Below are 12,476 nucleotides of genomic sequence, written 5' to 3'. Positions count from 1 at the left end.
AACATCCTGATAGGGGTTGGGGTTGTGGCTTGGTGGTAGAGCACTCAACTAGCATGTGTGAGGCCCTGAGTTTGATCCTCTGTGCCACATAAAAAATAAAATAAAGATATTGTGTCCACCTATAACTAAAAAGAAGTATTTTTTAAAATCCTGATAAACTTTAAAAGCTATTCAGGAAATGTGAATTGCATTTGTAGCTCCAACATACTTTGGACAAGTTGTGTTATCAGTCCACTATGATTTCCTCAGTTAAAATATAAGAAATAGATTATGCTCTATCACATCAGACTTCTGTGCCTCTTCTCATCTTTTCTTCCCTCTGGCTAATTCTAACATATTCAAAATTTATTCAGGACCAATAAAACTTAATTGAAACTGTAAAACATTCCATTCAATGATGGCAGACTACACATGACATGTACGTGAAACATTCACCAAGGCAGACCAAATATTTGGGACCATAAAATAAATCTTAAAAAGAGTTAAAAGGATTGAAATCATAAAAATAATTTTCTCAAACTCAACAGAATTAAAACAGAAATCAACAAGAGAAGGATACCAGGAAAATCCACAGATAAAATACCCTAAATAATCCATGATTCAAAGAAAAAACAAAAGGTAAATTAGAAAATATTCAGGGGTACCATGGCACACGCCTGTAATCCCAGGTACAAGGGAGGCTGAGGCAGAAGGATTGCAAATTCAAAGACAGCCAACGATACTTAGCGAGACCAGTGTAACTCCACATCATGTTCAACCACAAGAGTGGGATCAAAATGTAATTGGTTGCACCCCATATATATCAAAATACACCCTACTATCATGTATATCTAAAAACAACAAATAAAAAATTAATATTAAAAAAAAATTTTAAAAGATCCTGTCTCGAAATTTAAAAAAGAGGGGTAGGGCAGTTAGGTGTGTAGCTCAGTAGTAGAGTGTCCCTGGGTTCAATTCCTAGTACTGAAAAAAAAAAAAAAGGTGAATGTTTCAAATTCAATGAAAGCACAATATAAAAATTTGTGGAATATGAATGAAGCAATACTTAAAGGAAATTTTATTAAATGTTTATTTTAAGAACAAAAGAAAAGCCTCAAACCAGTAGCTAACAAAGAGGAGCAACTTAAATCCAAAGGAGGCAAAAGAAAGAAAATAATAAAGATAAAAATACAAATCAAGCCGGGCAAGTGGTGCACAGCTGTAATCCCAGCAGCTCCTGAAGCTAAGGCAGGAAGATCTCAAGTTCAAAGCCAGCCTCAGCAACAGTGAGATGCTAAGCAACTCAGTGAGACCCTGTCTCTAAATAAAATACAAAAAAGGGCTGGGGACAGGGCTTAGTGGTTAAGTGCCCCTGAGTTCAATTCCTGGTACCCAACCCCCAAAAATACAAGTTAATAGAATTGAAAATAACAATCATCAATTAAACCAAACACTAGATCTTTGAAAGTTAATAAAATTGATATATATTTAGTCAAAGTGATCAAGAGAAAAAGAAGACAGAAAACACCAGTAGCAAGAACAAAAGAGGAAAGAATCATTACAGACCCTACACAATTACAAGAATGTAGTGATATCATGGGAAATTTTATACCAATAAATTTGAAATCTCAGATGTGGTAAGACAACTTCTTTGGAAGAAAAATCATCAAAGCTCACAAAAAAGTCATACATAGGCCAAATAGCTCCATATCTAATAAAGTCACACTTTAAAACTTTCCCACAAAGAAATATTAACATCTAGATTGTTCTACTAAAGAATTCTGTCAAATACTGGAGGAATAAATAGTAACAAGTCTATAAAAATTTATCCAGGTTAACTGAAGTAAACACTTTCCAATCCATTCTGAGATCAGCATTACTTTCATACCAAACCAAACAAACAAAGATACTGCAAGAAAAGCACAAACAATCCTTATGAATATAGATATGAAAAAAATCCTAACATAACATTAGCAAACCAAATCTAACAATATACAAAAATCCATCAACATGTTTATATATATAAAACTGTAACTGTACACATAAAGGAAAATCCACCATAAACAAGTGAGGTTTATACCAGGAATGTGGGAGGAGGATCTTGACAAAACTCAACAACCAATCCAGTGTTTAAGAAAATTACAGCTAATATTATAATGACTCAATGTTTTACCCCCAAGTTCAGGAAAAAAACAAGGATGTCCATGGTATCTACTTGTATTCAACACTGTACTTATAGTCTTACTGAAATAAGGAAAAGAACTAAAAATATATAAAAATTAGAAAGAAGAAATTAAACTGTGCTTCTATCAATCTATAAAAAGGAATCTCAAAAAAAAGTACTGAATCTACAAGTGAGTTTAGCAAGGTTATAATATAAGAGCTTGATACAGAAACTTTTATTTCTTTTACTGGCAACAAAAATTGGAAACAGGAATATTTGTTATAGGAATCCTATTTAACTTACAAAAAAATATGGAATCTACAGGTGCAAATCTAACAAAACGTGCAAGATTTGTAGGCTGGAAACTACAAAACACTGGTGAATCAAATCAAACAGTTTCATAAATGAAGAGATATATCATGTTTGAAAGATGCTATTAATAAGATGTCAATTCTCTCCAAATTTTCTTAAGACATTCCAACAAATTTCCCAGCAGGATTTTTGTAAAAATTGACAAATTAATTCTATAGTTTATACAGAAAAGCAAAAAACCTAGAATAGCCAGATTAATTTTGCTTTTGTTTTTATTTAATTTTAAACTGATACATATTAAGAATAGCCAGAAAAATTCTGAAAAAAGAACCAAGTTCTCAAACTCAAACTACCTGAATTCAAGATGCAATAGTAACAACAGTAATCAAGATAACTTGGTATTGGCATGAAGACAGATGTACAGATCAATGAACTAGGGAGTCGAGAAACACACAAATACAAATAACTCGAAATAACTTTGTCCTTCACCAATAAGGAGAAATATAATGTAGAAATATAATGCCCTTTACAATTGTTCCTGTATAATTGTTCATTCATTTGCAAAACAATGAACACAGTAGTTCATACAAATGTTAATTCAAAATGAATGCTAATGTAAAATCCTAAAACTATAAAACTTAAAGGAAAATTTCTTCGAAAAAAAAAACTTAGTGATCTTAGAAAACACATAAAAAGCAGGAAACAACAAAAGAAAACTGATACAGTGGACTTCATGAACATTAAAAACCCTATGTTCATCAACATTAAAAACCCTATGACACTGTTAAGAAAAAGACTGGCATAAAATATTCAGAATATACATATCATATAAAGGACTGGCATCCGCAATACCGCAGTGACACTCGCTGAGAATCCAGTAGTTTAGGAGGCTGTGGCAGGAGGATTTTGAGTTCAAAACCAGCCTCAGCAATTTTTACAACTAAAAAGAATTCAAAAAACTCAATTAAAAATGAGCAAAAGATCTGAACACTTTCTCTCTCTCTTACACACACACACAAAAGAGAGAGGAAGACAGAGACTGATCACAAATAAATATATACTTGTATGATGCTCAATATCCTTTTGTCACTAGGGAAATGAAAATTAAAATCACAATAATATCACTTTAAACCCATTAGAATGACTAAACTTAAAAAAGACTAATAGTAGGAAGTGTTAGCAAAGATAAGGAATGAATGGAACTATTACACATTGCTGATAGGAATGCCAAATGTCATATTCACTTCAGAGACCATCTGGCAGTACAATGTAAATTTCAATATATGCTTAACCATTAGACTTAGCAATTCCATCTTCACTATTTACCCAAAAGAAAGAAAACATGTGTCAACACAAAGACCTATATTTTTTAAAATAGGTTTTTAAATGTCGATGGAACTTTTTAATTATGTTTTTCTTTTTGTTTTTGGTTTTGGTTTTGGTTTTTTTAGTTGTAGGTGGACACAATACCTTTATTTTATTTAAGTCTTGGGCTGGGGTTGTGGCTCAGTGGTAGAGCCCTTGCCTAGCATATGGGTTTGATTGTCAGCACCACATATGAATGAGTGAATGAATGAACGAACAAACGAATGAATGAATGAATGAATAAATAAATAAATAAAGATAAAGGGGCTAGGCTGGGGTTGTGGCTCAGTGGGCAAGCACTCGCCTAGCATGCATGAGGCCCTGGGTTCCATCCTAGTACCACATAAAAAATAAAATAAAATAATATTTAAATGTTCATTGCAATCGTCACTATGTTGGGTGGTTACTTTTTACATTTGTCAAATTCACCATACCCTTTTAAAAGGACATGTTTATTGTATGTACATTATACCTCAATAAACCTGACTTAGGGGGAAAAAAACTTCATTCTGAAATCTTTACCCCCTGACTCTCTCCAGTTTGGTCTAAATACTTCTATTACTTCCATAGCTCTCAATAAAGGTATTCATCAATCATCAGTTTATCTGGCCTAAAAATCTTGCCTTCTACATCTGAATCCTTAACACTAAGAACAATGAACATAACTGATTCTTATCCTAATATATCTTAATCTCACTTTCTTCTAAAACTTCTAATTCTATTTTATCCATTTTTTAGTAGTATGATACTTGTTATACCTAATTATTTCATAGGTAAATTTCTACTTTCTACAATGTTATTAGGTTTCTAATTAGCTTTAAAAACATAATTTGTTCTTTCCTTTGTTCTGTTATACCAGGAGGCAACCGAATGCTGACTTTCTGAAATTAGGGTAGATTAGAGACAAGTTCAGGTGGGAACTTCAAGATCACCACAAGGAATGTGTGAGTTGAAAAGCATGATTAAAGCCACCTTCACTGGCCAAAAAGCTCCTCTTTCAGCCTACAGACCTGCAACTATATGTTAAGAAGCATCATCTTCCACAAAATGTAGACACTTTCAAATGAGCAATAAGCAAATACTTATTATTAAAGTCTATCCACAGAGAGCCAGGTGAGAAGAGAAATGGGGTATGTGCCTCAGTACCAGACTGAAGGCAACAAGAATATCTGGTACCAAAGGATGAGAAAAAGGCCTTAAACCAAAAGTCATTGTTTTACAAGTTTTAATTAAGACCAGCCCTAGGGTCTGGAGACATAGCTCAGTGAAGTACATGCTTAGTACGGTGCACAACCCTAGGTTCAACCCCCAGCACTTGAAAGAAATTTTTTAAAAGACCAGTCCTAAAACAGGAAAAAATAAAAAGATAAAAAGATTAAAAAACTGTAGGAGATTAGGATTTAGTTAAGGAAGGAACATAAATATGAAATGCACTGCTCTGGTCACTACAGAAAAACAAAATAAATAAGAATATGGTAAGAATGAGATCACACTAGTACGTGGTATATAAAAATGTTTAACTCAAAGAAGTAGAGTGTAGATGGTGGTTTTCAGGAGCTGGGCAGGAGGAGATGGTTTAAAAATATACAATTTCAGGAGCGGGGGATGTAGCTCAGTTGGTAGAGTACTTGCCTTGAAAGCATAAGGCCTTGGGTTCAATCCCTAGCATTGCAAAAAAAAAGAAAAAGAAAGAAAAAATATACAATTTCAGTTAGATAGGAAGTCCAAGAGATCAATGGTAGGGCTAGGGATATAGCTCAATGGAAGAATCCTGCCTCGCATGCTCTAAGCCCTGGGTTCGATCCCCAGCACTATAAAAACAAAATGTAATATCATTTTTAAAAATTAAGTTCAAATATAGTAAGCAAAATGAAGGTGAAGATTTTTTTTCAATTTGAAAAAACAGAAGCAGGATTATATTGCTTCTTTAAAAAGAAACAAATCAGAACATATATTGAATAAATATTGAGAAAACGTCAAGGATATAAATAATCTATGACTAACATTTTAGGGTCAACTCTAATAGTAATACCATAAATGTCACAAAATAAAAATGGCACTCATTCTAAGGTGGGGCTGAAGGTCACCAAATATCACACATGCACACCAGTGTATAAAAAGAATGATTTTTTTTTTAAGTCATCCAAGCCTGGACTTAAATCCCAGCTTCACCCATCTGTGAAACCTTGAGTACTTTCTTAAACTCTGAGGTTCAATTTTCCCATCTGCAAATAAGGGGCAGTAATGTCAACCTTCACAAGATCGCTATAAATATTAATGATAATAACCTATGTCTGTGGATGGCAAATAGGTTTTATTTCATATGCAGCTCCAATAGATTGCTAGCTGTGTCCTGGAACACTATTAGAAACAATTATAAAGCTACTTTAGGTTCAGCTAGGAGAGGGTTATGATCAGTGAACTACACTAGTCACTGATAACAGCAAAGATGGGGGACAGGTAGCTGTATATAATCCAGGCATTTGTCATTCCTATGCTCAATGAACAGCAACTATTCTTATTCCTGGAATAACCGAACTTCGCTGGCCAAAAGAGAGGTATTTAATAGCATATTTCTTATTTCAACTTAATTTTCAAGTTCTAGGGGTGAACATTCAATAAGACAGAAGCAGCAGAATAATGTGAGATAGTACATCCATTCCTGGAGACATACACACAAAAAAAGAAACTCTTAAATTAGCAGGTTAGGGTGTTTCTGAATACATTTCTTCAATTAAAGGTCTTTTTTAAACTGGACAACAATTCAAACATAAGAATATAAGGAACAGAAATAAACAACAGCCTATGCAAAGAATCATAAATATCTCTCTGTACAACAGAAAATGTAGAGACAGGAGCATCAATACAAAGGTTAGACAGGTTAATTTGGAGATGACAACCACTGGAAACCACAGTCTAAAAATTACCTGCTGACCCAAGTACTTGAGTCCATCCAAACAGACTTTCCATTCAATCAACAGCTGGTAGATGTCCTCCTTTCCACCCCATATCTTTACCACAAAGCAAGACACGGATGTATCAAGACGGTCTGGCATTAGTCCAAAATCTAGACTTCGCCATGTTGGATTCTGTTGATGGAAATGAAAACATGCTTTAAGAAAATTCTAACTTGTTTATAATTATTTCAATTAGGTAGTAAATCATTTTGTTTTTAAAAACCAAAAGATTTCATAAATATATGAAATTGCAACTTAAATGAACCAAGATGATATTTCAATTAATACGAAGAGGGTGATAATGGTACTTCTGAATTTAGCTGTTTATTTAGTATAGTCACTGGAAGGACCATAAAATCCCATGTTTCATTAACATGGCTTCAAATAGCAATTCACTCATTTATTCAACACTTAATAAATTATTATTAAAAACCAATGCATAAACAATGCACCCAAAGGGCCTCTATTTTATCATGGGGGATGTAACTCGATGATAGAACACTTGTCTAGCATGTGCAAGGCCCTGAGTTTAATCCCCAGCAGTGAAAAAACTACATAAGTAAAAATAACCATATTGTTTCATAAAAAAATTCAATAACAGAATATACAAAAGATACACAGTAGCACAGGAAAGAATAATAAACTCTGAAGAACAGGGAAGAATCAGAAGCTGTGAAACTCAGTTTTTAAAGGACAAATAGGATTTCACCAGACTAAAATAAGGAATTGCAGGCAAAAGAAACATGATACACAAGGGTTCGGAGGCGTGAAATAGCAAAGTGTGGTCAGGGAACTAAGAACAACTGCTGGCAGGAGTGGAAGGACACAAAGATGGAGAGAGAATCAGGGACTACACAAACAAAAGGATCTTTCATGCCTTGCCAAGGAGCCAAGGCTACTCTGTACAAGAGATGGATCGATTAAAATTTTACAGTTAGGAGTGACAAGATCAGCTTTATGCTCTGAATGAACATTACTTTTTACATAGATAGTTGAAACACTCTCTGAAAAGTCAAAATCCTAAGGGGTTTTAATAACACGAGAAGAAAATAAATATGAGGCATCAATTACTTATGTTCATTTATTTCCCCTACAGTACATGTTAGGGCTTTCATTGATGAAGGTAAACATAATTGATCTTATTAAATTAGCAATCTTCACATTATGTAAATCAGTAAATCAAAAGATCTTCATAGAACAGTAACGGCTCTTAGCCTCGTGGCAGTCTTTTCCTGAACAAAGTAGGAGGGGACGTGGAGAAGACCCAAAGTCCAGAAGGATAAGAAGATCTAAATGGCATGATGATAACACAGTAAGCACATTTTGTAATCATTTTTGTATTGGATTGTATAAAAACTAAATCCCAAGCCAGGTGTGGTGGTACACACCTGTAATCCCAGCATTTGAGAAGGAGGACTGCAAGTTTAAGATCAGACTTGGCAATTTAGTAAAACCCTGTCTCAAAAATAAAATTAAAAGGGTTAGAATATAGCTCAGTGGTGGGACACCCCCAGAGTTCATTGCCTAGCACCATAAAATACATAAATAAATAAATAAATCCCATTCATCAAGAATTATAATCTAAGATCAGCAGAATTCCATTCTTACATAATCCCCAGTTTCTATCTCATTATAAAAGGGGCAGAGTTTCATTTAAACATGAGGATAGCTTTAAGGCCTACAAATAACATGCTGATCTATACCATGAGAAGTGCTAGAAGTGCTTCAGGCTGAAGAAAAATGACACAGATAGAATCCCGGACTTCCGATAAGGAATGAAGAACACTGGCGATGGTAACTATGTGGAGGGCAAATAAAAAGGCAAAACTGCCAAAGAGGTGAATGAAAGGAACACATCCATTTCTGATACTGGCAGGCTGGACAATCTTCCCATTGAAGTCAATGAAAAATGTTGGCTAGAATATTTTTTAATAATAATCACCCCAAAATTTCTAAACCAAGAAGGAAAGAACCCAGAGAACTAAGTGGAGGCCTAGAAGGCTTTTTGCCTAAAAGCCACTACTGTCCTTTATAGACTTGGGACTTTGGACCTGGCAGTCTTCAAGGGACACAAAGACATAATTCAAGACCCAGCCACGAGCCCCACTCACATTTAGATAAGTCCCTCCCCACACTGAGTGGGGAACCACAAAAGGGCTGGATACCACAGTCCATGAGTGAAACAACTAAATCCTACCAAACTCCTATGTTAAGTGTATGTAGACATGATGAAGAGCAGGGAGAAAGAGCCTTAGAGTAAGTAAATATACAGAGAGCACCACAAGCAGAAAAGAAGAAAAATATGGAGAAAAGGTCTTAAAACATGTGCACGATAGAGTGAAAATATCTAAAATGCCTTTTTAACACATAATCTAGAAAGAGAAAATGGATAAATGGAAGGGGGCACAGCATTAATTGAAGAGGTAGTATCAATTTCCTAGACTAATTTAAAAACAAAACAAAAGCCAGGTGCATTGGCACACGCCTGTGACATCAGAGACTCAGGAGGCTGAGGCGGAAGGATCACAAGTTTGAGGCCTGCCTTAGCAACTTAGTGACATCCTGTCTCAAAATAAATGAAATTAAAAGGGCTGGGCTTACAGCTCAATGGTAGAGCACCCTTGGGTTCAACTGCCAGTACCACAGTCAATCAATCAATCAAAATAAAGCAAAAAATATTGATTCGCAGGTTCAAAATATCCAATAGATCCCAAGCAAGGTAAATAAAAGTAAAACCAAGCGGGGCACCATCGTACATGCCAGTAATCCTAGCAGCTCAGGAGGCTGAGGCAGGAGGATCACGAGTTCAAAGCCAGCCTCAGCAAAAGCGAGGCACTAAGCAACTCAGCGAGACTCTGTCTCTAAATAAAATACAAAATAGGGTTGGGAATGTGGTTCAGTGGTTGAGTGCCCAAGTTCAATCCCTAGTACACTGCCTGCCAAAAAAACATATCAAGACACATAAAGTGAAAAGTGAAACTACAGAACACCAAGCAGGGTGCAGTGGTGCACACCTACAATCCCAGTGACTCGGGAGGTTGACACAAGAGGATCACAAGTTTGAGGCCAGCCTCAGCAACTTAGCAAGACCCTCAGCAACTTAGTGACATCCTGTCTCAAAATTTAAAAAATAGGGTCTGGGGTGTGGTTCAGTGGCAGAGTGACTGCCTAGCATGTGTAAGGCACTGGGTTCAATTAACACCACATAACAAATAAAATAAAGGCATTCTGTCCATATACAACTACAAAAAAAAATTTTTTTTAATAAAAGGGACTGGCAATGTAGCTCAGTGGCAAAGTACCACCAGATTCAATCCCCAATACCAAAAAGGGTAAGGAAAAAAAAATTATAGAACACCAAACACAGAATCCTAAGTGTTCCCTCAGTAAAATTACTTTTAAAGAAATCACAGACAAACCACTGACTTCTCAACAGCAAAAACAGAAGCCAGAAAGCAATGGAATTTTGCTTTCAATGTCCTGAAAATAAATGACAACACACAGAATTCTTTTGTTGTTGTTTGTTTTTGTTTTTGTTTTTTTTTTTTTTGGAAACCGGGTTTTGAACCCAGAGGTACTTTACTACTGAGCCACATCCCCAGTTCTTTATTTTTTATTTCAAGATAGGGTCTCACTAAGTTGCCGAGCCAGCCTTGAACCTGTAATCCCCAAGCCTCAGCCTCCCAAGTCTCTAGAACTACAGGTGTGCACCACAATGTCCAGCTGACAACCTAATCATAGTGCATGTGACACCAGCAAATGCTCACTGAAGAAAATTCTAGAGAATATAATTTAAGGCACATGGAAAGTGAACCAGACAGAACATTTATGTTGCAAGAATGAATGATTAGCAAAAAGTGGTAAATATAAGAGTAAATCTAAGGGAGAGATGGAATTTCTCACCCTGTAGATTGAGTAGCTCGGCAAACGTTCTCCAAAAAATCCAACAATGAAACTGGACAAAACAGTCAAATGACAATTTCAGGGCTGTGGAAATCAACCAAATTGGGGAAAGGTTTCATAAAAAACAAAAGACCTCAGGGTAAGAAGAGGGAAGTATGTGGTATTCTTACCTGGGGCTGCTTTTATTCCCAAGCCAGTCCTATCAGCAAAGCTGTTCTATTTGGGAGAGGTGGGTAATTCTAAAAGGAATGGCTTGATTTGGAATGCAGCAGGGAAAAATCCCAACACCAGCAATAATGTCAGTAACACTAGCAAGCTCAATAGCAAATGAACAGGGAAGAACAACAGCTCAGTAGCCTGAATTTACAGTCCTGTTTGGGATAAGCAATGGACTGGGAAACTAGCCAGAAATTTAATAGGAAGAAGGAGAAAATGAGATAGCTATAGAGGGTCCTAATAAGCAATCCATGCATCCACCCAGGAGAGCCCAAAGAGGGTCCAAAGAACCCACACGTTTCTAGCTGACTGAGCTGGCATATACTCATAGAGCAGACCAGAGAAAGCCCAGTGGAAAACAAAAGCCACAGAAGACTTAAAGATTGCCCAAACTTGAAATGCACTCCCATTCCTTTGGCAAAGGTCACTGAATGAGGTATCTGAGCACAAAATTTGACCAATCACTGGCTGACCACTACACTAGGCAGACCCAGGAGTAATCACTAGAAATGTGGATGGATTAGGAACAGCAGCAAACAAGCAAATGAGACAGAACCACTGGTTTGTCTAATGGTGTGAAGTCATTTAACTTCGGCTTTTCTCTGTCAAGGAAGAGAGCTGAGAGGCAATATGGTAGGAAAAAGTGCTATAATTTAGTCACACTGCTAAATTAAATAATCCCCTCTCTGTCTTAGAATCTTCAGTTATGAAAACTGAACAAGATATCACCTGAGTTTTATGAAGCTTAAGTAGCATAGTAATAATAACTAACTATAGAAATAGCTAAAAATCTTAACACTCACTAGGGATAAGTACTACCCAAAGACAGATAATAAGTGAAAAGAGCATAGCAAAATGCCTCATCTAGCACATAGAAGCATCTAATCTGTTGAAAACATTAGCCCTGTTGATCCCAACAGTATAAGTCCACATGAAGTAAGACAATTTGTTAACCTCAAAAGCTAAAAAGACAAAACACTACTTCACCAAATCCAAGAAACCACAACTCTAAGATGTATCATTTTCTGTATGACTTTCACAAAGAATTAATTTTAAGATGCATCTAGATTTCAAAGAATGGTGAAAAATGTGCATCTTAGAATCAAGCACAGTGTCCTATATAAGGTTGCCTAATAAAAACAGTACCAGAATTTGAATCTAGAGAGCTGACACAGTGGGAGAAAATCTTTTCCACATGCACTTCAGATAGAGCAAGAATCTCCAAAATGTATAAAGAACGTAAAAAACTTTACACCAAAAATACAAAGAACCCAATGGGTAAAGAACTGATCACACACTTTACAGAAGAAGAAATACAGGTGATCAACGAATATATGAAAAAGTACACAACATCTCCAGTAACTAGAGAAAAGCAAATTAAAACCTAAGATTTCATCTCACTCCAATTAGAATGGCTATTATCAAAGAACACAAGCAATATTAGGTGTTGGCATGGATGTGGGGAGAAAAGCGCACTTGTACATTGCTGGTGGAGTTGCACATTAGTGTAACCACTCTTGAAAGCAGTATGGAGATTCCTCAGAAAACTTAGAATTGATCCATCATTTGACCCAGCTATC

At 35.7% G+C, this 12,476-nt stretch overlaps 1 protein-coding gene across 3 annotated transcripts in view; it reads right to left on the bottom strand.

Moving 5' to 3' along the window:
* Window positions 1-12,476, bottom strand: part of UVRAG (UV radiation resistance associated) — a 330,550-nt gene that overhangs the window by 274,683 nt on the left and 43,391 nt on the right. For all 3 annotated transcript variants that reach the window (XM_079105194.1, XM_079105195.1, XM_079105196.1), the window contains one exon: window positions 6,748-6,909. In XM_079105194.1, coding sequence (XP_078961320.1) covers window positions 6,748-6,909 — 162 coding nt within the window. The remainder of the gene's footprint in view (window positions 1-6,747; window positions 6,910-12,476) is intronic.

Source organism: Sciurus vulgaris, assembly GCF_902686455.1.
Source record: "Sciurus vulgaris genome assembly, chromosome: 11".
Taxonomy (NCBI): Eukaryota; Metazoa; Chordata; class Mammalia; order Rodentia; family Sciuridae; genus Sciurus; species Sciurus vulgaris.
The sequence above is the reverse complement of the archived record's forward strand: the minus strand, read 5'-3'. Positions and strand labels throughout refer to the sequence as shown.